Raw genomic sequence first — 26,772 nt, 5'->3', positions numbered from 1 at the left:
TTTAAACATCAACACATATGTTTACCACACCAAGAAACCGGAAGCGGCTTATTGGACGACAACTTGGAGCGTTTGGCGTTTGTGTCAGTCTGCAAACTGGATGAAAAGCGACGCTACAACATTATTAAAAGGTAAGTCACACGCACATTTTTCACATTTTTAAAATTTATAACACAAAAAAGTTTATTACATGTCTATATACGGTAGCTGTTTTTTTATATACATTTTTAATACAGTAATCAATGTTACCTGTCATAGACTAGTCTCCTTTTTAACGTGTAGCTTATGAAATTATGGAAGTTTTGTGAGAAATGTATTTTACATTGCAAGGAAGGGCTTTTTAATCATTAACTGTTTTTCCAAACTTATTACAGTATCCACATATATATATATATATATATATTATTATTTTATATATTGCTGAATTTTCTATAATTTATATGTATAGGATGATTGATTTGTTGAACAACGTTGACCTATGTACATAAATAATACCTTTATTCAATAAAACCTTTATTCAATTTGTTTAGTTTGCTGTTGGATCACAGGGCTTTGCATGATAATGTGTTACCAAAATATGACAACACTATTCTGTAGGATGTAGTGTCCTTGGACGCCACTGTAAACCACAATAACAAACATGTTGTTAAAGGAATACATGCATAAGGAGTAGAATTAGATACTTAAATACCTAGTGCAGTGACCCAAAAGTGGGTCTCTGAGCCATTTTCAGTGAGTTGCGGGTCTTTGCCAAGGCAAAAAATAATAATAATGTAATGTAATGTCTATTTGCAAAGTTTACATTTAATAACCATTTATATCGGACATGTTTCCACAAAGTAGCAGAAAATTACTTCACTCGGGTTGGAAATCTGTGTTGTAAATAAGAAAAATACAGTGGAACCTCGGTTAGCGTACGTCCCAGTTAGTGTGTTTTTGGTTAACGTCGAAAATGTACGCCAAAATTTTGCCTCGGCTTGTGTACATTTTCCGGTTAGCGTACAATATGGTGTGTGTCTTGTGTTATTAACACACTATGTGAGTCACATCTGTTTTCATCACAAAACCATCTATAACGCCATCAGCGGTTGACTCCGTATATCTATGCTGACTAACACAGTTACGCCACAAGTCTCTGCTTTTCTTTTCATCACGGCTACAAAATAATTTACAATGGAGCCAAATAAAGTTACAAGTTCCAGGACTTTGATAATGAAGGCGAGAAACACTGTTGAATTCAAGAACTAACTCATAGCAAAACACGTGTTATGTTATCATCTTTATCAACAATCACGTCTTCAATCAAGGTAAAAGCCACGGGCCCTTCCATTCGTCATTTATATGCATTTCAATGCGCTTCTGCATGTAAAACAATTTTTAAAAAGTATTTTGTGTTAACATTTTTTGCTTTCTAGATTGGATGATTTGGATTTACATTGTTTGTTATGAGAAAAATTGTTTCTGTTAGAGTCAGACCTTCTGGAATGGGGTAATGACGCTAACCGAGGTTCCACTGTACAATGAAATGATGCAAGGTAGCTCACCTGTCCTTTCATTCTGTCCAAGTAGCTCTAATAGTGATCACAGTTGCGTGTTTGTGTTGTTTACTGCATTCACCACATTACATTTGCAGTTTGCGCATATCTGTAAAGTTGTACATTTTTATTATTGAATTATTTGAATTATGATGGAGAAGCGTATGTATGTTTTCTCACTTGCTCTTGCTCATTTGTCCACTTTTCCAAGAACCCATGATAGTCCCGAAGCTAAAAACACAAATTAATCTCTGGTCAAGTTCTGGAGGACAGAGTATAAAATAATATGTTACCAAGAGTCAGAGCCATAACAGTTAAATGCAATGCTTTATCTCTGGTTGTGCTCATGTTCTGCCACTACCCTTCAGATTATTCATGCCTGATGGAGTGAGACCATGAAGTGAAAGTATATTTATCAACTACAATGTATCGTTCAGATAAAGTTTAAGAATGATGCGCAAGTGTTCAACAAGAGAATGTTACAGCTTTGGTGTGTAGCACAATTGACACAGTCATGCACTTCCATTAATGTGGAAAATCCCGACACTGTAGTGTGTAATGTATGATGTCATCTTTGTACGACTCATGGCCCTTGTGGTGAACCAATGCATTTGTACACACTCAGCATTGGAATAGCCTAATCAAAGATACGCATTCTCAGGTGACGATGAGAGGATAGCATGTGTGTGTCATGTGTCGTGACACTTTATTGTCATTTAGAGCACTTAATTCAACTTAATACTTTGGTCCGGACTTACACAGTGACATTTTGATTTTGACAGCCTTTATACACCACCGTCACAGTCACAATGTGATTGAAGCAGTCTCCCATACATTTATTTATTTGTGGCGGCCCGCCACTAATACATTTGGACTGCCACAAATATATTTAGAGCTACCTGTTCACCCTCGCTCATAAGCACATTAAAATGGGACTGTGTGTGAGTCCACAGTGATCTTGTGTGCGTGTTTTTTTCCTGTATCTCATTTACATACCAGCTTGTTTGCTATTTTTAGATTTTTAGATATTGGGTCTTGGCTCTGCTCGTCCAGCGATGTCGGAGCATCCGCCTTCTTCTCTGCTAGAGGTCTGTGTAGTGGTGGGAGCATCCCATGAGAAACTGCAAGAGGTCTGCCAGGTACTTCTCACATACACTCCTGATCAAAATTGAATGAACCAATTGAAAAATTGCAAGAATTTACATTTTGCACTGTTGGATTTTAAAGAGGTTCTATGGGAGTGAAAATGGGAGTGAGACAAAGTAAGCATTTTATCACAAACAAGCATTAAAGTGAAATAGGTTGTTCATCAGCTGATCACAAGTTTAAGACGATAGCTCAAGAAAGCCCAAAACCTAAAATAGAAATAAAATGTTCAAAAAACGGACTCAGTAATGAGTAGCTGTGCCATTCTTGTTAATCACCTGAAACATTGTTTTGGGTATGCTTGATGCCAGTGTTTCCAGGAGGCTATCGGGAATGTTGCTCCAGGTGGTGAAGATGGCTTCACGGAGGGCATCCGCTGTCTGGAAATGTTCTCAATTGGATTTAGATCAGGAAAACACACAGGATGGTCCATAAGAGTGAGGTTATTCCTTTGTCAGGCGGGCATTGTGAACTGCAGCGTTGTTCTGTTGAAAAAGCCAGTCATTACCACACAGACGAAGGCCTTCAGTCATGAGGGATGCCCCCTGCAACATCGCCACATAGCCCACTGTCGTTTGACGCCCCTGTACAACTTGAAGCTCAATTGTCCCACTGAAAGAAAAAGCACCTCAGATCATGTGTGGAAAACTCAGGCAAATCTCAGGTGGAGTCTCCTTGCCATGCCTGTAACGTCGGAAGCCATCAAGGACTGTCAAGGTTACATTTTTCCTCATCAGAGAATAACTTTCTTCCACCTGTCAGTGTCCAGTGTTTGGAGCGTACAAATTTCAAATGGTCAGTTTTGTGGCATTGAAGGAGACGAGGCCTTTAAAGACGTTTTTTGTTCTTAAAAACTCTTCTCTCACAGATGCCGTCTAGACTGCACTCGGCACCAGCAACAACCTTGATTTGGGCCGAGGATCGTCCTGTGTCTTGACGGACAGCCAATCGGATGCGGTGAATTTTTTTGGGGTGTACCACTTGACTTTTTTGTTCCATAACCCTCAGGATCTTTGAAGAAGTTTCAAATGTCTTACTGTGTCCAACCTCAGCAGCGATGGCACACTGCTATAGGCCAAGAGGGAAAGCGTTTTTGTCTTTGCCATCAAAAGATCATGACAGTGTGAATACCTGACAGAAAATGACATTCTATCCAGTTTGAATCCACATTCTGTGGTCTTAAACATTTGATCAGCTGATGAACAGCCTGTTTCACTTTAATGGTTGTTTGCAATAAATTGCTCACTCAAAAATGTTTTTGTCTCACTCCCATTTCTTATTTTTAGATTTTGAAGCTCTACTTAGAACCTCTTTAAGATCCAAAGGTGCAGAATGTAAATCCTTGCAATTTTCTTAAAATGTTGATCAGGAGTGTATTGACACATATATACAGTACATAACTAACTGAATAATGTGACAACTTCGTTTTTTCTTAAAGACTCTTAACAGTCATCGAAGTGTGGAGCACGTCCTTTTGGAACCAGAGGTCCTACATGTGCTAGCGCCTCCCTTTGTCAGCAGACCTCAAGCTGAGAGTGAAGCAGTGAGGTCACATTGGAGGAGGCATCACTCCTTCCTGAGGAAGAAGCGGAAGCGAGCTCCTTCAGCTGCTACAGCACCCGCACAAGGTCTGTGGTTGTTGCCAATATCTACAGATGTGTTTCAGCTGAGATGGGTTAAAGCTTGTGTCCTACTGCTTCAGCCCATCACACTTTTGCAGGTGAAGATGCAGCAACTGGGAGAGAAGGAAGTGAAGACGTCGCTGTTCCCAAAGACATCGACCTTATGGCTTTGCCTCAACTCTGCTTTCCTGGTATTTAACATTTAGCCTGGTGTGTACACCATCACACCAGTGTATTTTTTGTGAGCTGCATACACATATTCAGGTCTATGTGTGTTGACCAATCAGCAGACTTTTGTTAGGTTGGCCATGTATTGGGGGAACCTTATTTGGTCATTCAAATAACCGTTCTGCCAGAAGCTTCACACTCAGCTGCAAACTGCCCCAGTCTACACTGAAGGTCGCAGCTTGATGAGGCCATCAGGACCACATCATCTGCGAATAGCAGAGATCCTAACGCCCCCAAACTGGAAGCCAACGTTCACCAGTAACAGGCTCGACTTACTGGCACAAGTAGTACTCGAATGGAACGTAGCAGCGTGCCAACAACCCCATACTCCCGGAGCACCCCCCACAGGAAACTGTGAAAGACACAGTTGAATGCCTTTCCCAAGTCCACAAAACACATGTAGACTGGTTGGGCAAACTCTCATGCAACCCTCCAGTACCCTTGCAAGGGTGTAGAGCTGGTCCAGTGTTCCGCGACCAGCAACAGCTTCAGCTTAACAGCAGCCCTCACCTCCAGTGTCCACTATCGGGTTCGGATTTTGCTGCCACGACTTGCACCGACCACCTTGCAGCCACAGCTTTAATCGGCTGCCTCAGCAATAGAGTCATGGAATACGGCCCAGTCGGACCCAATATCGTCGTCCTCCCCTGGGATGCAGGCGAAGCTCTGCCGGAGGTGAGAGTTGAAGACTTGACTAACGGGAGACTCTGCCAGATGTTCCCAGCACACCTTCACTACATGTTTGGATCTGCCAGGTGTGTCCGGCATCCTCCCCCTCCATCACGCTTGTGTTCAACACATGCAGACGCAGGTCTGATGATACGATTACAAAGTTGATCATAGACCTGCAGCCTAATGTGTCATGGTGCCAGGTGCACTTATGGACATCCTTATGTACATATGAGGCGGTCCGACTATGTCTGGTCAGAATGTCTCAACCTCTTGCACACGCTCAGGCTCCTCAAGTGTGTCCATGTCCCAAACTTACTAGCCAAATTTACTGGATCGGATATTGGGGATAGAAACAAAAAAGACCAGCTGATTCAAGATCCCAGACTATCATGTAAATATTAAATTGAATGTAAACAGAGACGCTGCAACGCGTTATAGCACAAGCTAGCTAACACATTTGCTCGAGTGTGAGCCAATTAGCCTATCACAGTTGTCCCGTCATCTGTGTGGTGTGATCTTTACGTGCAAAGAAGAGAAAAGTAGCTGAGGGCAATTTTAATGCCATAAATTTGATTAGCAATCAATCACAAATGAAATGAAAAGCTTTGTGCGTTGGAAGTTTAAATAAAAAGCAGCAGTGTTGCATAGTTTGAGTTGTGTTGTAGGGAATTTAATTTTGTCCTGCAGAAGAGCAGTTTGAAAATGGTGTTTTATTGAAATATGTTAAGCATAGTACATGCATACAAAGAGAGGAGAAAAGAAGGTTGTTATCGGATTGGCAGCAGAATTGGTCGATATACAACGTTGCCGTATCAGATGTGAAAAGTGATATTGGGCCATCCCTAGTAAATGGTGTCATTCTTTGAATACAGTAACATAGCTGATGTGTTGCCATGACTACCATGCTGTCGTAACCGCAGGTGGCCTTCAAGTGACCAATGTCCAGAGAGAGGAGCAGTTCCACTTCCTGGTTTTCACTGACGTCTTCGGCAACAAGTCCCATGGAGTAGTGATGCAGTATTATCGTCCCATCCAGGTTGGTACAGTACTAAACAGGACAGTAGAGAGGTGAGATACATTCGGGTTGCTTTAAGTCTGTCGTGTGTTACAGGGCGAGATGTCCTCCTGCCAAAATGGAGCTAGGATGAAACTGTTTTGTGCTCACAGTATGTGTGTGATATCCAAGTATCCATACTTCACTGCGCTGAAAGATAGTTTGTCATGGTGAGTGGGAAATGAAACATAGCCAAAACAAGATGTCCCTATACTTTTCTCCGTACATTGCATCATGTCTTTGTTCCGCTTGATATCTTCCTGTTTCTCTGCCAGTCTTCTAATCCAACTCCGAGCTTGTCCTTTTTCTGATGTTGAGGAGAAAGTGAAGGACTTTGCAGCCAAATTGGCGCTAGTGCCCACCCCTCCGCCTGGACAACTCCACTTGGTGCGTTGGCATCCATTCACAGGTAATAAAATTGCCCCATATTGCTCCTCACAAAACACTGATTGTCTCCCACAGATGTTTACCTTGCCTCCTCTGACAATTGAACTACCATCCAGAGAAGACAAAGACTGCCCAGTTATAGATTTAGACCTTCATCTACCTTTCCTCTGCTTCCGACCACAAGCTCTTCTGCAGGTATACAGCTCCATGTTCCTTCAACTGTTGACTTTGGGTGTTAACATGTCTCCCCTTGCTTCCACGTGCAGGTGTTATCATGTCTCCTCCAGGAGCAAAGGGTGGTGATCTTCTCTGCCACCTGGGCCCGACTGACGCTGGTGGCAGAGAGCTTGTTGCTTTTTCTGCAGGTTTGTCAATAAACTTTGGCATTGTACCGAAAGCTTTTAATAACTGCTTTCAATAACTGAAACCATTTACACCTTAATGACGTCATATAAATGCAATTGAACTGAATTGGATATCTAATACAGTAAACACAGATTTTCCTTTTTTCCCTTATTTTCCAGAAAATTTCCCTTTATTACCACATTTTTGTAATTATTACTGATTAAAGAAGAATGAGATGTGTTTTCTATGAAAAAATGACCCACTGCCATTGGCCATGGCTGGTGCAATGATTCTTTCAGCTTCCTCTGTCCACCAGAGGAAGCCTCCTGCTGCAGCTGAATGAATCATTGCAGCGCTCCGGCAGTCATGGCCAATGAAATGCTTTGCTGGGAAGAAATGCATGTTGGGAAGCCATTAAAATAGTTGCTGCTTTTTTATTCTGAACTCCAATTGGCACTTGTATTGTATATTTCTTACCTACCTTTTGATTGTTAAGTCGCTGTGTGATGATTTTAGCGTTCTTTCTAGGATCAATATTGAATAATGACCTCCTGAGATTTACGATGGGTTGCTAAACTCTTGTCAAGTAAACAGCTGCCTGGTCCTTACAGACTCGTGTGTGCCACGTTCTTTAGACATTTTCGTTCATTCATTGTACTATAATAATACAGTGCTATACGTAAATATGCATGTGAGGCAACAAAGAAATGGACCTTTAACTATGTACAATTACATTAAATTAAAAAATAACAATACCACTATATGGCAAAATATACATGTTACAACAATAGAGTACATTATCATTAAAAATGTCAAATAATAGTTATACAGGATTTTTACAAGAACACAATTATTTTTAATAAAACAACATTTTTAACTTTTTTATTATTTAAATTATTAATTCAATTATTTAACATTTTATTAACTTACGCTAATATTTTTTGTTCAACTAATTGTGTTTTAATACAGCATTTTTGTTTATAATGAACAAAATATAATTACTGGAATTGTTATTTTGTTAACATAATATTTTTGTTCAACAAATTTTTTAAATATATATTTTTTAATAATTTTTATAACCAACAAAATATAATTACATAAATTTAGTATGACATTTTAAATTCTTTTTTTTATTATTATGTATTATTTTTCAACAGTTTTTCAACCATGAAATCTAGATTCAAATTATTTCATGCGTAATACTGTTTCACCGTTGCTTTATGATATACGACGTTTAATCACATTGCACATTTTCCTTGTCCTGTTTCCCCCTCAGCCTCTATCATGGCAGCATCCTTACGTTCCCGTCTTGGCCAGAGGCATGCTGGACTTCCTCATGGCGCCGACCGCCTTCCTCATGGGCTGCCATCTCTGCCATTTTGAAGAAGTTGCAGCTGTGAGCACAATTAGAGGGCAAGTCGTTGACATTGGCTCAACTATTTGACCAAAAATATTGTTTCTTTCTGTCCATGCAGGAAACAGATGATCTGATCCTCATCAACATAGATAATGGAAGTGTGTCTACTTCCTGTTCTGACACCGTTGACCTCCCAGAAATCCCCTCACTTGCAGCAGACTGCTTCACACAGAGGTACATGCTGGGCTGATATACGCTACAAACTAGAGATAAAATGAAAGTATATCTGTGTGATTTTGTAGATGTCAGTCCCTGCGGATTCACTTTGACTTGGACCAATGCCTGCGTGCTAGCTGCACGGACATCAACGATCAGCGTGCACAGAGACGAGCGTGGCAGCGCAGTCTCAACCACCACATCCAGATAATCACGACTGAGCTGATTGTCAACATATTCAGGTTGTGACTGTGTTTGTATTCAACTATAAGAGCATAAATCATATTAGATATGACTGAGTATAATCCAGTGCTGTTCTCATCCACTGCAGAAATAATAAACATAGTTGTTTCATGTACACGTGTGTGCCTTGCAGGGATGTTAGCAGTCACTTGAACTACGAACACAGAGTATTTCATTGTGAAGAGTTCCTGAAAAGCAGAGAACCAATGGAACATCTTTTCTACAAGAATGTAAATGCTTCTTTGTATTGACACTCTGGCCATAGGATTAGGTACACTCGCACGTTGAGATTTGACTTGCATCAAAAAGAAAATAATGCTCACTTTGGACTGAGTGGTCTGTATGTAACAATGTTTGTTATTGTGTAATAGCAATATGACTTCCTTTTCCAGGTTTTGGAGACACACATCTTCCATTCTTTCCTCAGAGACCGCCTCAACAGAAAGATGGACAATTTTGCACGAATGGAACTCAGCACTCGCTCAGAGATGCAAAAGTGAGTATCTTATGTTATCATGTATTGTACCATGTCGTGTTGTACCGCGTGTTGATTGTATGTACCGTTAGAATATCATGCAAAAGTTATTGGATTTCAGGATTTCAATTCAGGATAAGAGAAGAATTAAAGGCTCAGGACGTTCTTGCAATTCATTTGCTGATTAGAGCGTGAACCCGTAGTTTACAATATTCAACTTTTTATCAGGTATAAGCTATAATCATCAAAATGATGAAACGGTGGTGTCACGAGACGAGACGATACAAAAGACTGGGTCTACTAGATCAAGACGTGACAAGATTTTAACATTACTTTTAAGAAAAGTACACTGAAAAAATATGAAAAAAATATATGACAATATATTGCAATCAACTAATTTAATTTCTACTATGTTACACTCTTCTGCACTCTGTGTGTATGCTGCCGGCCAAGCCTAGACAAACACACTGTATGACTGACAAAAGGGCTCACTCCGTTCATGCCGTTGTTCTATGGAATAAATCCGCCAAGGTACTGAAACCAATGCACAGCGTGAGCCCTCTTCCTGCCTGCTTGGAGGCGAGAGACGAGGAAAACAGATACGCGTGCACATGCCAATGTATTGAGGCTGGCAAAATTATAGTTCATTTTCATTTATTGTGTGATTAATTAATTAATGTATTATCGTCCCAGGTTTAGTGCCCACGAGACATTTTTTTTTTTTCTGAACGAGAAAGCACGCTTTAATCTCACAAAATCTTTTGACACGAGATCTTGTGACACCCCTTTTAAGAAATGAAGAAATACATTCGTGAAATATTTCATTCTGTGTGCAGTGAAGATATAGAATGTGAGAGTTTCACATTTGAAATGGAACTGCTGATATATACATTTACTTTTAAAATATATTCTAATTGAGATGCACCTGTATGTCCAGTGTTTCCCCTACCATTATGTTAGAATGTTAAGTTCATTAAATTGTAAAAAAAAGTAATTTAAGGATACCTTTCATATAGAACATGTCTATACATTGTTAGTTTTCGTATTTACACGACAGCAGTTAATTTCTGTCTCTACATGGTCACACGTGGGGGGGTGTATGGCATTCATTAAATGGCTCCTAACTATGAAAATATTTATGTCTTACATTTTCTGTTATTGCCCTGCAATTGGCTGGCGACCAGTCCAGGGTGTACCCCGCCTGTCACCCGAAGTCAGCTGGGATAGGCTCCAGCATGCCCCCGCGACCCTAATGAGGATGAAGCGGTATAGAAAATGGATGGATGGATGGCTCTTTATTTTGACTTTGTGGACTAATTTGAAGTCTGTTGCTTTCTATGATGAACATTTGTGAACTTTAACTGTGGAGGAGTGCTTGCAATACCATAGAGTCAGCTACACTGCGCTCGCGCATGTGTGCACGGATATGGATTATCAGATCAATCCGACGCAACACACACAGGTTGCGCACATACACATGTGCACCGCAAATGTAACTATAGAGGTGCGATCATATTATAGTCTGTAGTGTTTGTCATACTACACTATACTTTAGTATAGTATGTAAATAGTATGGTAGCTTCATCATACCTTATTGTGTCCACAAGGATGAAGGCTTCAGTGGCAGTCCCACGCAGACCCACCATGCAGGAGATTCGGGCCCGCAAAAAGAGCTCCCTCCCTGAGAACAGGCTGATTAATCGACAAGCAATGAGCCTTCCCAACCTGGGAGATGACCAAACCATCAAATTCCAAAGAAGCGCACTGCTAGCCAGAATCCTCATGTTTGAACCCGGTAGGACTGGAGTGCAGCACTTACAGTCTGTATGGATGAATCCACTGCTTGCTTGCTTAACTGTTTTTCCACATTCTGCTCATCTCCTAGCACCAAGGATGCCTCCCAAGGGTGTGGAGGTATTTAAGCTCCCAGAATTCCCAGAGACTCTGTCCTTCCATGCCGTCCAAGGCTATTACAGAGACCTGATCCAGCTTCTTGGCAATGCCATCAACTCGGTCCAAAATGACAACGCCTCTCTGCTAGCCAGGTATGTTTACATCTCCATCTGTTGGATCTGGTTGGTCACTGCACCACTTGGCTGTGACTCAGAAGAACTTGAGTTGAGTCAGTGGTAGGAATGGAGTTTCCCCATCGCTTGTTGCCACTGCACTTCATGGAAATGAGTTGTGTAGTTTCTGTGTCATACTGCAAACTAACAAACGGCAACACAAGAGATTTTGCTTTTGTTTTACAGTAATAATGCTCACTTTTGTGGGACATTGTTAAAGTGCTGCATGTTTACTTACCACTGTTGACGAAATGTAATGTTTTCTGAGTAATAATCCCTCAAATTCAAGTTTACTGTTTGGTTCCAAGGGCCTCAAGTGCCACAGAATAACCGTAACAGCAGTTTATCCACCTTTGCTTTTCACACAGAACCCAACAATGCCAGATATTGCCGCCACTGTGTGTGCTTTCAGATTGCACAATGGCATCCCGAAAACAGATAATTAGACTGGCGGGACACCTGTTGGACAACACAACAGGGTAGGAGAAATTAGTGTCAGGTGTTAGAAGGATACACTTTTCACAAAGGTGTTGTCCTGGCTCTGATGCTGGAAAATTTGTAGGTTGACTTCATCCCTCCGTAGTGTGTTGGTGCTGTTCAGACAGAACAGTGACAACATGGGAAAAAGCTGGGGAAAGGCTGGCATTATTATCATTTTAAAGACGTTCTTTTATATAGCTTTTGTGCAGGTGTACCTAAAAAGTGTCTATGATAACATTTCTCCTCTACAAGATACTACTACATGCGAGGTTTCATCAATCTGCTGTGCCTGCGGCGTCTCGATGCTCTGGTCGACTTCCAGACGCTCTACAAGACGGACACGGCCATCTTCCCCACACAGCTGGTCACATGCCTGGTAGACTCACTCATACAGGAAGAACAGCAGCAAGCCAACAGACGGCCTGAGCTTGAAAGACTCATCCTCAAGGTCAGCGAGGCCCTGCCTTCATTCATTAGGAGGATGTCAGCATCCCTGTAAAACACACAATGTTTCTTTGACGTCATGTCAGATGAAGACGGAAAACCAAAAGCCGTCAGTGCAGCTTGATGACCACGTCAAGAAGTTTGAGCTCCCCTGCAAAAATCTGGATCGAGAGAAGTTTGTGCGTTGCATCCAGGAGGGCGGGGTAGTTAAAGACGTGGCCACCATACACCGTTTGTTTGACGCTCTCACTGACGGTAAGTCCGCCACGGGGAATTTCCTCACATTGGGCACAAATATTCTCATGAAGGAGACCATTATGGAAGTGATAATCATGTATTGAACACTGATATGCTATTTACGGGCTAAAAGGATAGATTTTTTTTCAAAAAATAATAGTAAGCTGTATTCAACCATGAAACAGCATGATTTATTAATTAATATATCTTTGAAAAAAACAAACAAAAAAAACCCATCAATGACTGGTTGTTCCCAGCTGATGACCCGCTTAGGCCCAAAGGTGTCACACCCGAATAAAAGGCGCTGGTGGAGGTGCGTCAGGCAGAAGTGCCGAGCAGGCAGACCAACAGCCTGTACAAATAAGAAAAACCGTGATAGAGGGAAGCCGCAAAATTCGAACCGCAAAGTGGATAAGGATCACTGTATACTGATCCATACCACACACAAAAGCAATAACGCAATAACGCTGAATTACCCCAAGTTTATCCAATTTGTCAACTGAACGAGTTGACGAGCTTTTAGCATCTGGCATTATTTATTTTGAATTAGTGTGTTAGCATTAGCCTATTTTCAAGATTCAAAAAATATTATAAAATATCAAAGTGGCCCCTACATTCTGTAATTGTTTTCAGTATGCTGGCCTTGGTGGAAACAGTAAAAGTATTGTGCTATAGAGGGTCTTATCTTTGCTGTGGTCGGTGTTGAGGCACTGCTGAGGTTGCTATTTTTATACCATATCCAAACTGATTCATTCCATCTTTTCCACAGTCTTTCAAGTCCATGTAATCTCCAGCCTGTCTTTATAAAGATTGCTTTGAGTCATTTTGTTGAAGTCCTTTACGTTAATGATGTTACTAATTGTTGTCATGGTGCTCATGGTCCAGTAGCTTTCTGGAAATGTATAATGAACATGCTGTGCGACTGTACTACATACACACACAAAAAGAATATGATGACCCTGACTAGAATGAATACTGTAATAATGTGTGAGCAGAAGTTCAATATAGCAACAGAAAACACTGTCATGAAATTGATTTAAGAAGGAGAGGTCATAGTGTGCCGCACTAATGAGGTTATATTTCCACCCCGAGCGCAAAGTGTGTGAATGCTTTATAAGGCGAAGTGTTTATAAGAGGGTCCACAAGTCAGACCAGCGATGATGATGCTGCTATGATGATGTTTTTCCCCTTTGAAAATGAATGGGGAATCTTTCAAAATTCCTTATTTCTCGCCTTTCTCAACCCATTTCAACTGTGCCATAGACAAAATGCACAAATTAGGACACTTTACTTTTGTGAACAGTTTTAGGCTGTGCCGCACAGCGTGAAAGGTACCTTGGTGTATCGCCCAGGTGACAGTTCCGAGCTTTGTGCAGTTCAACCAAAAGATGGCAATGTTGGCTCAAAGATGGTATGCTGCGTAGTAAAATGAGCAGTTCATGCTTTCCACCAAAAGGTGGTACGGTTTTCACACTGATGTTATAGTCCACCTTGGCCTGCCACGATAATTGATACATCGATTAATCAAATGATGGAAAAAAAAAAACGTGGTCGAGGATAAATTGACATGCAGCATATACTGTACATATGCTTGTTCCATTTGACAAGAGGGTTCACTCTGCATGTGTCTCTGTGCATTGGTTCTATAGTGGAATGAACAGCGAGAGTGAAACCTCCTGCCCTCTATTCAGCCTCTTTGTCCCAGTACGTAGAGGCGGGGTTTGCTAGCAGTTAGCAAGCAAACGCGAATATGAATGAAGGCACAAAAGCCGAATGCCAAAGTTCCAGCGTGGATGTGCAGCGGGGCCTTCGTCCCGGCGGTCGGCGCTTGCTGGGGCGTTTGATTGGCGAAGTGAATGTATCGATTGGGGCGGCTCGGGGTGGTGTACACTCGTGGACAGTGTCACTTGCCACATTAGAGAGGAGGTGCCGCCTTTCAGTGCGGTTAAGGGGCCTGCATTTCGGGAGATGTTGAAATGAGAGGTGTTAGGCGGACGGTGCAAGTTACCCGGGAGGGCGCGCATGCACATGACATGGGCAGCGGTTCCTGAGCTGTGTGGCTGAGTGGAGGAGGACGGGTTGAAGTACAATCAGCAATATTGCATTTTACGCCGCAACTCAGCTGTGGTCCAGCTCAAATATGACCGCCTACATTAGTTTAACAATACACTATGTAACTACATGTGTATGTATGCAGGTTTTATTGGAGTGTTTTTTTTCTTAACAGGGACGGCCTACACTGCGTTCCAAATTATTATGCAAATTGTATTTAAGTATCATAAAGATTAAATCCTGTGTTTTTCCATTAAACTCATGGATGGTATTGTGTCTCAGGGCTCTGTGGATCACTGAAATCAATCACATACTTCTGTAGTTGGCCAGGTGAGCCCAATTAAAGGAAAAACTACTTAAGAAGAATGTTCCACATTATTAAGCAGACCACCATTTTCAAGCAATATGGGAAAGAAAAAGGACCTCTCTGCTGCTGAAAAGCGTGAAATAGTTGAATGCCTTGGACAAGGTATGAAAACCTTAGATATTTCACAAAAACTTAAGCGTGATCATCGTACCATTAAGAGATTTGTGGCTGATTCAGAGCACACACGGGTTCATGCAGATAAAGGCAAAATAAGGAAGGTTTCTGCTAGACAAACACGCCGGATTAAGAGAGCAGCTGCTAAAATGCCATTACATAGCAGCAAACAGGTATTTGAAGCTGCTGGTGTCGCTGAAGTCCCACGAACATCAAGGTGTCGGATCCTCCAGAGCAGGGGTCGGGAACCTTTTTGGCTAAGAGAGCCATAAAAGCCACATATTTTAAAATGTATTTCCGGGAGAGCCACATAATATTTTTTAACATTGAATACAACTAAATGTGGGCATTTTTAAGCAAGACCTCTAAAGTCTCTAAAGTTATTCTTTTTATTAACATTGTTATACTGAAGCTATCCAATAATAAATAAAATACTTCTTACCATTAATGCGACTTCTGGTGCTGCGTGGTTTTGCACCGTACTCCGTATCTTTTTCTTTTCACCATCTTCTTCGTCAAAAGGGTCGGCTCTACAGAATTAGCTACTTCTTGACATCTCAATGATGCGCGTAGGCTACCGCATTATCCAGTCATAATCAAATTTTGGTGTCTGACCCGGAAAATATCGGAAGGACAGCTGGCACTGGCCACCCCACATTGAGGTAGAAAATGGATGGATGGACTAAAACGCATAAGAAAGTTTTATATTTTGAGCATTATTTTTAACACTGGGATTTCTGTAATGTACTTTAAAGGTGAGCGTACAAAAAAAAAACTAAAATACATTTTTATCGTGTTAAGACATGTTTGAGAGCCAGATGCAGTCATCAAAAGAGCCACATCTGGCTCCCGAGCCATAGGTTCCGTACCCCTGCTCCAGAGGGTTGCAGTTCTGCATAAACCTTTTATTCGACCACCCCTAAACAATGCTCACAAGCAGAAACGGCTGCAGTGGGCCCAGAAATACATGAAGACCAATTTTCAAACAGTCTTGTTCACTGATGAGTGCCATGCAACCCTGGATGGTCCAGATGGATGGAGTAGTGGATGGTTGGTGCATGGCCACCATGTCCCAACAAGGCTGCGACATCAGCAAGGAGGTGGTGGAGTCATGTTTTGGGCTGGAATCATAGGGAAAGATCTGGTCGGCCCCTTTAGGGTGCCTGAAGGTGTGAAAATGACTTCTGCAAAGTACGTTGAGTTTCTGACTGACCACTTTCTTCCATGGTACAAAAGGAAGAATGGTGCTTTCCGTAACAAAATCATCTTCATGCACGACAATGCACCATCTCATGCTGCAAGGAATACCTCTGCTTCATTGGCTGCTATGGGCATAAAAGGGGAGAAACTCATGGTGTGGCCCCCCTCCTCCCCTGACCTCAATCCTATTGAGAATCTCATCCTCAAGCATGAGCATCCTCAAGCAAAAGATCTATGAGGGTGGAAGGCAGTTCACATCCAAACAGCAACTGTGGGAGGCTGTTCTGACATCCTGCAAAGACATTCAAGCAGAAACTCTCCATAAACTCACAAGTTCTATGGATGCAAGAATTGTGAAGCTGCTCTCAAACAAGGGGTCCTATGTTAACATGTAACTTGACCTGTTAAGATGTATTGGATTGGAATAGCTTTTTATTTTAGTAAACATGACCTTATATTGCTGTAAATTCAACTAATTACTATTTTCAGTTCTTTACAAACTAGAAAACGTCTTTAAACTATGTTGTGCATAATAATTTCGAACAGTGTGTTTTAAGTTTTTTTTTTTTTAAATACTGTTTTCATGAGGAGTTTTGTTCAATAACATTTTAAATAAAATTTGACAGCTAATGACTTGAAAATTATGCTGATCATCATTTGCATCACGTACTTTGGAAAATCAAACAAAAGCATCATTTGCATAATAATTTGGAACGCAGTGTATATAGTGTGGCGTCGCCCGGAGCACTTCTTGTTTCCCAGTGCTTTGCTGTACTGTACTTTTTACGACACCATGAGTAAGATTGGTATGTGGAGTGGTGACCTCTCACGATTTCAATGGCGTTGAGAAGTTCATTGTGAGCTGTGTTGTTACTCTGCTTGCAAAATAAAGAGTTACCTCTTCCTCACCGACTGGTGAGTGCCACATTAGGCAACTTCACACAAGTAAATTTTACTTGAGTCCCATCAAGTGGTTCAAATGTGACATGACACTTCAAAATTTATGAAAAAATGGTCAAAAAAAGGCGATATTGTCGATTATCAACAATAATTTAGAGCACAATTACCGACCAGCTAAATCATAATCTAAGTAATCTAACGGCATTCTGTTCAAAATTGTTCAACCCCCATTGTAGTTCAACCCCCAAGTGTTTTAGCAAGTTTGACATTTACTTTGTATCTTGTTTCTAATCAGATCAAAGAAGGACTTGTATTTGTATAATACACAAATGCAATTTGAATCACAACAATATTTTTGGTAATATACCAACAAATGTCCTTTCTGTGATTACCAGATTGTCCAGGATGTATTTGCTTGTCATTTTAATGGATGCTGTAGGAGAGGGGAATAATGTGGGAGAGACAAAAAGTGAGTAAAAACACGAAAAGCACAACGATATGTTTACAATGTTCCGTCGCTTCTTTTTGACATTTTTATTAATGTCACAAACAAGGCTGCTCGTGCTTTGAGAATGCGGGAGCGGCCCACAGCAGCACCTGCTGCTCCTTGGGAAGAGCCATACGCGCTTTCATGTCAGTGTCTGTTAGAAAGCCCACAATATTTAAACGTTTGTCTTTGTTTCACTGTTTTTTGTCCAACATTTTGATTTTGCACGTTGCCCGGTGGTCCTTGAATGTACCAGTTATGTGCCATGAGGCGTAAAAGTGCAACCTCGCCAAAAGTGTCTCCGACCCTGCCACAGCTTAACAAATCCACCAAATAGAAGACCGTGTTCTTTAACTTGAGCACACACTTCCACACCAGTTGAATCCCAGGAGAAGTCTCACCCTCTTGAGAGCCTCTCCGTTTTAAACTCCAAAAGTCTCTTCACTAGATTTGATGATCGGATTTTTTGAAAAAGAGTATCAAACAGCGTTCAACTTGTCCCTAAGTTGTCAACACGGATCCCTCCCTTCCTGTTTTCTAGCAGACCAGGTGCGTATGAGGTGTGCTGAGATGCGGCGTTACACCGACAGTCCCATTATAATGTGTTTATGAGTGAGGGTGAACAGGTAGCACCCACTCTATTTAATGAATGAATGTGTGGGAAACACAGGAATAAGGTGCAGAACTCTGCTAAAGCCGAATGTTCCGCTGATCTGTTCGATGCAAGTGGATTGCAACAGTAAAACCAGATTCTCACTGAAATTGAATAGGTTGATAGAAATTGGTGGTGTAGTTTTTGTGTTATCCTGCTAAAAAAATAGACCTCTCTTGTCCCAAAAAGGGGAGTCCAAGCAAGTGGAACCCGAGCTCTTCAAAGGCTTCTACACCTTCTGGAAGGAAATGGAGGCTGAGGCTCAAGACGTCAATCTCCCCACCGATGTCATCGACCGCCTCGACCACAGCGAGTGTGTCTACAAGTTGTCGTCCTGCGTCAAGACCTCTCACGGTGTGGGTAAAATCGCCATGACCCAGAAGCGTCTCTTCTTACTTCCAGAGGGGCAGTCGGGCTTCTTGGAGATCACAACGTTCAGAGACATACAGGTAGCCATATTGGTTGAAAACCCACAAAACAATGTCCTCTTCCTCAAAATGGATCACCGAACCTGTTGTTTTGATGCAGGAAGTGAAGATTGCTTCCGCTCCTTTTCTCCTGGTTCGGATTCCCTCTCTCCGGATCAGGACTTCAGGCAGGCTTGAGGTGTTTGAGGCCAACTTGAAAACAGAAACTGAACTTTGGAACCTTGTGGTAAAAGAGATGTGGGCTGGACGCAAGATGGCCAACCAACACAAGGTACGGCATGCAATGAAACCCAACAGCAACCTTTTGCTGTGGTAGGACAATGAAAAATCGTGTCATTTTTAGGACCCGCAGTACATGACTCAGGCTCTGACCAATGTGCTGCTGATGGATGCTGTCGTGGGCTGTCTGCACACCCAAAGGTCCATCTGTGCTGCCTCAAAGCTGGCCTATTTTGACAAGGTCAAACTTGAAGGTAAAGCATCAGCTTTTCCCACAACTACGAAAATTCCTTATAACAGGTGTGTCAAAATTGCGGGGCATTTGCAGGGGCATTTGTGACCCACAGCTTGTTTTTTGTTGGCCTACGGCACATAGTAGAAATAAAATTAAACCCCCCAAAAATCGAAAAATAAACCAAAAAGGGCAAATGTATAGAGAAGAGGTTTGTTTTTGGGCATTTTTGCTGAACTTTCAAGAGTGACTGTGGGGTCTGCTGGATGTGGGGATGAATCCCTGCTGCTGACCGATCCTGATGGAAGCCACTCGTCAGAAGAATCGGGGTTGGGTTCCGAGTCACCCGACTCAGAACTGCTTGCGGTGTCAGGCTCAGTGTGGCTCCACATGGCTCAGCAACGCTAACCACTAGCTTGTTGCTTCGGCTGCCATTGTCAGCTGCATTTGTGTCTACGTGACCTACATCACCCATGTCACCTCTATCTTTCTTGATCCTGTCGCTACTAAAGGCAGATCCACCGTCAGACAAGCTCTGTGAAAGTGTTGGCTGCCTGTATTTTTTGTCTACGCTCGATTTCTGCATGTTTCACCATTTTCCTCAACCCACAATCCGTCTTCTTCATAGACCAGGGGTTTCAAACTCGTGCCATGGAGGGCCAAGACACTGCAGGTTTTCTTTCCAGCCGGTCACTAAAGCAGGTGATTTTAATGATCAACACCTTCAGTTTGAGGGAAGGAGCTCATCAATTAAATCATCTACTGAAGAAACTGGTTGGAGAGAAAACCTGCAGCGTCTCGGCCCTCCAGGGCACGAGTTTGACACTTGTCATAGACAATCTGTCACTGCCGGTTGGAGGAAAAGAGAACTGTTGCCCCCTGCTGGGACAGAAATACATTGCCTACAAGTCAGAAATTCACACTCAAGATGAATACGACTTTGATCTGTAGCTCACGCGAAAAAAAAACAGAAGACGTCAATAGATGTCTTTGGCAGTGAAAGAGTTAATAACTAATAATAAAACAAAGCTTTGTCTTTAAATATACAGTGGTTTGAAAAGTGTTTGCCCCCTGACTGATTTCTTATATTTAAATATTAGTCAATGAAAAACCAACTGAACACAAATTCATTTTTTTTATTATTAAGGGAGAAAAAAATCCAAACCTACATGGCCCTGTGTGAAAAAGTGATTGCCCCCTAAACCTAATAAGTGGTTGGGCCACCCTTAGCAGCAACAACTGCAATCAAGTGTTTGTAATAACTTGCAATGAGTCTCTTACAGCGCTGTGGAGGAACTTTGGCCCACTCATCTTTGCAGAATTGTTGTCATTCAGCCACATTGGAGGGTTTTCCAGCATAAGGCACCTTTTTAAGGTCATGCCACAGCATCTCAATAGGATTCAGGTCAGGACTTTGACTAGGCCACTCCAAAGTCTTCATTTTGTTTTTCTTCAGCCATTCAGAGGAGGACTTGCTGGTGTGTTTTGGATCATTGTCCTGCTGCAGAACCCAAGTTGGTTTCAGCTTGAGGTCAGGAACAGATGGCCGTACATTCTCCTTCAGGATTTTTTGGTAGACAGCAGAATTCATGGTTCCATTTATCACAGCAAGTCTTCCAGGTCCTGAAGCAGCAAAATAGTCCCAGACCATCACACTACCACCACCATATTTTACTGTTGGTATGATGTTCTTTTTCTGAAATGCGGCATTACTTTTATACCAGATGTAATGGGACACACACCTTCCGTCCAAAAGTTCAAATTTTGTCTCGTCAGTCCACAAAGTGTTTTCCCAAAGGTCTTGGGGATCATCAAGATGTTTTATGGCAATATTGAGACAAGCATTAATGTTCTTTTTGTTCAGCAGTGGTTTCGGTCTTGGAACTCTGCCATGCAGGCCGTTTTTTGCGCAGTGTCTTTCTTATGGTGGAGTCATGAACACTGACCTTAACTGAGGCAAGTGAGGCAGTTTTTTGGATGTTGTTGTGGGGTCTTTTGTGACCTCTTGGATGAATTGAAAGCTTAGGAATTGTTCTATTTTTGTAGTAACTGGCACAAGAAATGAGAAACACAGATGAGGTTCAGTCAACTAACCTTGAGGAGTACTTCTCACATCTGTACTCGATTTGTCGACGTGTTATCATATACGAATCCTTAATGAATGTTCTATTATGTTGATATTTCTCGTGAGCAGTGCCCATGATGGTGCCTAAAAGTACCTCAGAGACCTTAAAACACAAAATCAACCCATCGTTGAACTTGGCAGAAGCGCAGACTGTCCATGTGCTGCTGTACACTCCAGGTACGTGTATGCATATAGTCATGTCAAGAATATATACAGTACATTTGTTTTATGCTTCTTAAGATCATTCAGTCAAAAACATAAACTTTGTCAACTTGGTTTGGCAAGTTTATGATACCGTAGCTTCACACACAGGCAGACATTCATCGTGATGTGGCGAGACCACGCAAGTGATCGTTCGAGCCTCGTTCCGATGATCATTGAAGCTGACTGACTTTGATTTTCTGTTTGCTGAAGTCATTGGATATATATATCAATATATCATCAATATATCGACATACCTGTATGTCACTTGGTGTCTGAGACAAAGAGGACAAACAACAATTTGAAATAAGATCCACAAGTCCCACAGTGGTGCTATTTTAAGATGATTTTTTTTTTACAATGCTGTCCTTGAAGTAGTGGGTGTTTACCAGGGGTGTCCAAAGTGCGGCCCGCAGCTGTTTTTTATTGGCCCGTGGCACGTTCTAAAAATAACATTTAACAAAAAATAGAAATATCAGCAGTCATTTTACAGGAATAAAGTTAAAATATTTAAAATATTAAGAGAAAACATGTAATATAAGGAGAAAAGGTAATTTTATGAGAATAATGTCATAATATTATGAGGAAAAATAATGTCATTTTAGTAGCATAAAGTTGAAATATTAAAGAAGAAAGACATTGTTTTTTTTAAAGTCGTAATATTATGAGAAACAAACAAAACAACGAATAAAGCTGACATTTTTCTATGTCAATGTTTTTCTATGTTCAAATAAATAAAAAGTTATAGATGAGTTGAGAAGAAAGTCAAAATATTATGGGAATAAAGTCAAAATTACGAGAAGAAAATTGAAGTAGACGAACAACAACAAGCAGCAGAAATGGAAAAAACAGCTGTCATTTTACGGGATAAAGTCAAAATATTACAAGGAAAAAGTTGTATTCTAAAGAAAAAAAGTTGCAATTTTACAAGAATAAACTCATCATATTTTGAGGAAAAATAATTTCATTTTAGTAGCACAGACTTGAAATATTAAATAAAAGATCTGTTATTTTTTTAAAAGCCATAATAATAAACACGGCAAAATAAAGTTGTCATTTTTGGAAAATTAGGTTTGGGGAAGGGCCGCACGGTGGTCTAGTGGTTAGCATGTTGGCCACACAGTCACAGCCAGGAGATCGGGAAGACCTGGGTTCGAATCTCTGTTGGGCACTTCTGTGTGGAGTTTGCATGTTCTCCCCGTGCGTGCGTGGGTTTTCTCCGGGTACTCCGGTTTCCTCCCACATTCCAAAAACATGCATGTTAGGTTAATTGGCGACTCTAAATTGTCCATAGGTATGAATGTGAGGGTGAATGGTTGTTTGTCTATACGAGCCCTGCCATTGGCTGTCCAGGGTGTACCCCGCCTGTTGCTGGAAGTCCAGCATACCCCCGCGACCCTAATGAGGAGAAGCGGCATAGAAAATGGTAATAAGAATAATAATAAAATAGGAAAAGTTATATTATGGTAATAAAGTCAAAATAGGGGAATAAATCATAATTAATTACAAAAAGAAAATTTATGAAGATTATTTAAGAAAAACCTGAAAAACCCCCAGCAAAGACCGAAGTTGATACTAATAATAGGCCTTTTCACCTACGTACACTACTGGTCAAAAGTTTTAGAACACCCCAACTTTTCCAGTTATTTATTGAAATTCAAGTTGTTCAAGTCTAAGGAATAGCTTGAAATGGTACAAAGATAAGTGGTGAAGTGCCAGAGGTTAAGAAAAACCTGATAAATTTGATTTCAGAATGATACAAAAAGGCCTGTTTCACGGACCACAGAATGGGTCAACAATTTAAAGCTGTCCTGCAGAAATGGAGGTTGATCAAGCCTACAGGTGTTCCAGCTTCTGGAGTACTTACTACCTCCTCTGTCTGCATAAAAACAGTGTTCGGAACACACTGTGGTACTACTATACCCTCGTGAACATCGGTTGAACAGCATTGTAGTGGAGAAGGTAATTTGTTGCTATAAAAACGGCAGGAAAAAGGGAATTAACAATGGAAGAGAGGCAGACCATCTTAACACTTAAAAATGTTGTTTTTTTTCCTCCAGAGAAATCGGAGTGTTCTAAAACTTTTGACCGGTAGTGTATATCACAAAGCCGAGATGACTTCAAAAGCACATCTTCTCTCAAAGTGCAGCCAGGAGGAGAGGATAGATTTTTCTCACAATTGATGCTCATACACATACTAGAACATCATGAAAACGTCTATTTTGCATAATAGGGGCCCTTTACCTGTACAGGTCAGTTGACATGCAATGACTCCAAAGATGAGATGAACCCTAAGCTGTGGGTGGCCCTCAGTGGGGGCAGAGTGGTTGTATTTGATGCTGCAAGCTGGTCCATGCTCCAGGACTCCATCCAGGTTGGCGAGTCCCAGCTGGTGAGAGCGCCCATGCAGGCCTCTATTTGACGAAACAACATTATTACTGTATGCTGATCACTGGAGGTTACTTTTACATGAGAACATGTACTCAACCTTCACAACAGAACTGCATGCTGGGGTTGGTCCATGAGCAGGTGTGGATTGGCTCGCAGGACTCTGTCATCTACATCATCGACACTCACAGCCTGTTCTGCAACAAACAGCTGACAGAGCACAGATATGAGGTGACTGGACTCACGCAGGATGCAGGAGATCAGCACAGCAGGTTGGAGCCTTACTGAAAAACAAGTTGAAGTTCTGTCTTAGTTGGAACACACTCAATGTAGTCCAATTGAACTGCGCTTTCATTCACCTGCATATTGAATTGATTGCATTTATTATATATTATTATAATTTATTATACTTAAGTAGGGCAGCATGGTGGCCTTGTGGTTAGCACGTTGGCCACACAGTCAGGAGATCGGGAAGATCTGGGTTCAAATCCGTTGGGCATCCGTGTGTGGAGTTTGCACGTTCTCCCGGGTTCCAAACATTCCAAATGTATGTTAGGTTAATTGGCAACTAGGTATGAGGTATGAATGTGAGTGTGAATGGTTGTTTGTCTATGTGTGCCCTGCCATTGGCTGGCCACCAGTCCAGGGTGTACCCCCGTCAGCATACCCATGACCCTAGTGAGGATAAGCGGCATAGAAAATATACTAAAATGTATAAGTGTGCGACCACTATCCACTATTTTTTAAGCCTTGTCTTTAAAAAAGCCCTTATAAAAGTATACATATTTAAAATAGTAATAATATATATTTTTATGAAATTATTATTGTATTTCTTTAATATATTTTTATTAGTATTATTTTTTATAGCTATTTTTCATACCTTGGCAAACTTTCAACATAGTCATCCCTTCCCACTTCACAGTTCGAATTTCGCAGCTTCACTCTATCACGGTTTTTCAAAATATATTAAGAATTCATGCTGTTTTGTGGTTGAATACGGAATACAGCCTATTATTAGTTTAAAAAATATGCATATTAAAGCAAATTGTACGTATTTTCTGCCTATGTTAAGCATTTTCAAGCATAAAAATGGCTAAATGAAGTAAAATACAAATATAAGGCATTCAGAAGATGCAATCAAAGATGCTGTGAATGACAGGTAGTATTCTACACTGCCAGGTGTCAGTAATGTTACTGTGATGTTTGGTGAGACACAAACGCCAGACTTGATCGCTAGAACAACAGGCTTTTATTGCAGGTTTGAAGTATCTCACAACAGGCATAATAATTACCAATAAAAACACGGGCTACTGTTGCTGCAGTAACCCATGCCAAGATAAAACACAACTATGAATCCACAACACCACTTCCTGTCCGCCCGCCACTCAGCTCCCCTTGGGAACACATTTGTAGCAACACACATGACCACAAGTCTTTATGTCATAAATGTCTTATTTATTTTATTTATATTGGGTAATATGATTGTAAATGTTACTATCGGGGTGTTATTTTGTGTCTAGAGGGCTCTAATAATGTTGAAAACAGTATTTAGAAGGTTGTAAACAGGTTTTCTTTGCTCTAACTACACAAATATTCCACTTATTAATGAGGAATCCTACTTTGCGGAAATTCACTTATCACGGACGGGTCTGGAACCAATTACCGACGATAAACGAGAGATTACTCGATTTAAAAAAATTAGCTTTGCCATCAAACTTATGCAAATCTTTATCAAATGAGTACAAGTATGCCAAAGCTATAAGTAACAAATAGTACTGTATACTTAAACTTGCCAAGTACTGTACAATGTAGTACTTTTCTGATCCTCATATAAAAAGTACACCACAGCATATTCTTTCCTCTCCAGTCTGCAGACATACTCGTGCAGCCGTGACGGAACAATTCTGCAGTGGGACTCGTCCAGCCTAAAAGTGACTCGACAGTTTCAGCTCAGCTGTGAGCGTCTCTCCTTCATACACATTCACGGCGATGCGCTGTGGTGCTGTAAGTGCACCGTTCACACATTGCATGTAAACTCTTCCTTAGTGGCATGAGTGTTCATCAGGATGTGTTGTTTTTGCAGGCTGTGGTGACAGCATTGTGGAGCTGAGAAAAAGTGGGACGCCACAAAGAAGGTTGTTGCCGCCTGAGCACCTACAAAGCCCACCGAGACACTTCAGCAGCTTTCTTGTCATTCCAGAGGTGACTCACATTTATCAACGGGATAGCCAGCAACCACCAGAGGGCGGTGTTATCTTTGTTTCTAATGGTATTGAACACAATTTGACTTACTAGTTATTGTGTGTGTTGCAGCGAGGTCAGCTTTGGACGGGCTCCGCTGACTCAGGTGATCTCTATTTGTGGCACACTGATAGCAGCACGCCTTCTTTCAAGAAGATCTCCCTGACAGGCTGCTCAGGGGTCACCTGCATGATCCGCGTCAAGGACCAGGTGAGATATTTGCTTGGTCTACGGTGCAAAATCATATAATTACTACATCGTGACCCTCCTTAACCCTCCTCCTCAGATCTGGGTCGGCTGCCGTGGAAGAAGCGGCGTAGGGGGTCAGTGTGGTGCTCAGATGGGAGGTAAAGTGCTGGTGGTGGACCCACAGAGTCACATGGTGGTTAAGGAGCTGCAGGCCCATTCTGACAGCATCCAGACACTCTGCTCTGCTGAAGATCGCTACGTCCTCAGCGGCTCTGCGCGACGCGATGGCAAGATCGCCATCTGGAAAGTAGAATAGGAGACAGAATGGAGAAGAGTGGGGATAGAATTGATTAAATAAAAAATCAGATTTCTCTGAATCTTGAAGGTCACATATATAAGAAACATGGTGGGTGCAAAAAAAGGTTGATTTGTTTACTTTTTTGTTTTACACAGGAATCATTTTTAATTGC

General features: G+C 41.4%; 1 protein-coding gene and 1 long non-coding RNA gene across 5 annotated transcripts in view; one reads left to right on the top strand and one right to left on the bottom strand.

Moving 5' to 3' along the window:
* Positions 1–56: 56 nt before the first annotated feature.
* On the top strand, positions 57–26,751 carry LOC129184700 (DENN domain-containing protein 3-like). 4 transcript variants are annotated; one of them, XM_054780880.1, is made up of 28 exons: positions 57–131; positions 2,553–2,665; positions 4,120–4,309; positions 4,384–4,494; positions 6,124–6,239; positions 6,315–6,427; positions 6,533–6,644; positions 6,720–6,839; positions 6,911–7,009; positions 8,266–8,385; positions 8,465–8,580; positions 8,649–8,804; positions 8,939–9,035; positions 9,198–9,301; positions 10,888–11,075; positions 11,166–11,325; positions 12,079–12,274; positions 12,357–12,525; positions 18,469–18,728; positions 18,808–18,978; positions 19,051–19,180; positions 21,353–21,460; positions 23,737–23,876; positions 23,984–24,144; positions 25,740–25,876; positions 25,956–26,074; positions 26,186–26,323; positions 26,400–26,751. In XM_054780880.1, the coding sequence occupies exons 2-28, from the start codon at positions 2,591–2,593 to the stop codon at positions 26,616–26,618; spliced, it is 3,825 nt and encodes a 1,274-aa protein (XP_054636855.1). In that variant the 5' UTR covers positions 57–131; positions 2,553–2,590; the 3' UTR covers positions 26,619–26,751. The 4 variants fall into 4 exon arrangements, with proteins under 4 accessions (XP_054636855.1, XP_054636856.1, XP_054636857.1 ...); XM_054780881.1 differs by having other exon boundaries at positions 2,553–2,674; positions 4,402–4,494; XM_054780882.1 differs by having other exon boundaries at positions 2,553–2,674; positions 25,740–25,828.
* Positions 25,234–26,772, bottom strand: part of LOC129184704 (uncharacterized) — a 28,605-nt gene continuing 27,066 nt past the window's right edge. Inside the window, exon 3 of the long non-coding RNA XR_008571940.1 lies at positions 25,234–26,602. This is a non-coding gene — a long non-coding RNA (uncharacterized LOC129184704). The remainder of the gene's footprint in view (positions 26,603–26,772) is intronic.

This window comes from Dunckerocampus dactyliophorus, chromosome 7 (assembly GCF_027744805.1).
Source record: "Dunckerocampus dactyliophorus isolate RoL2022-P2 chromosome 7, RoL_Ddac_1.1, whole genome shotgun sequence".
NCBI lineage: Eukaryota > Metazoa > Chordata > Actinopteri > Syngnathiformes > Syngnathidae > Dunckerocampus > Dunckerocampus dactyliophorus.
This window is presented reverse-complemented; position numbering and strand designations above follow the sequence as displayed.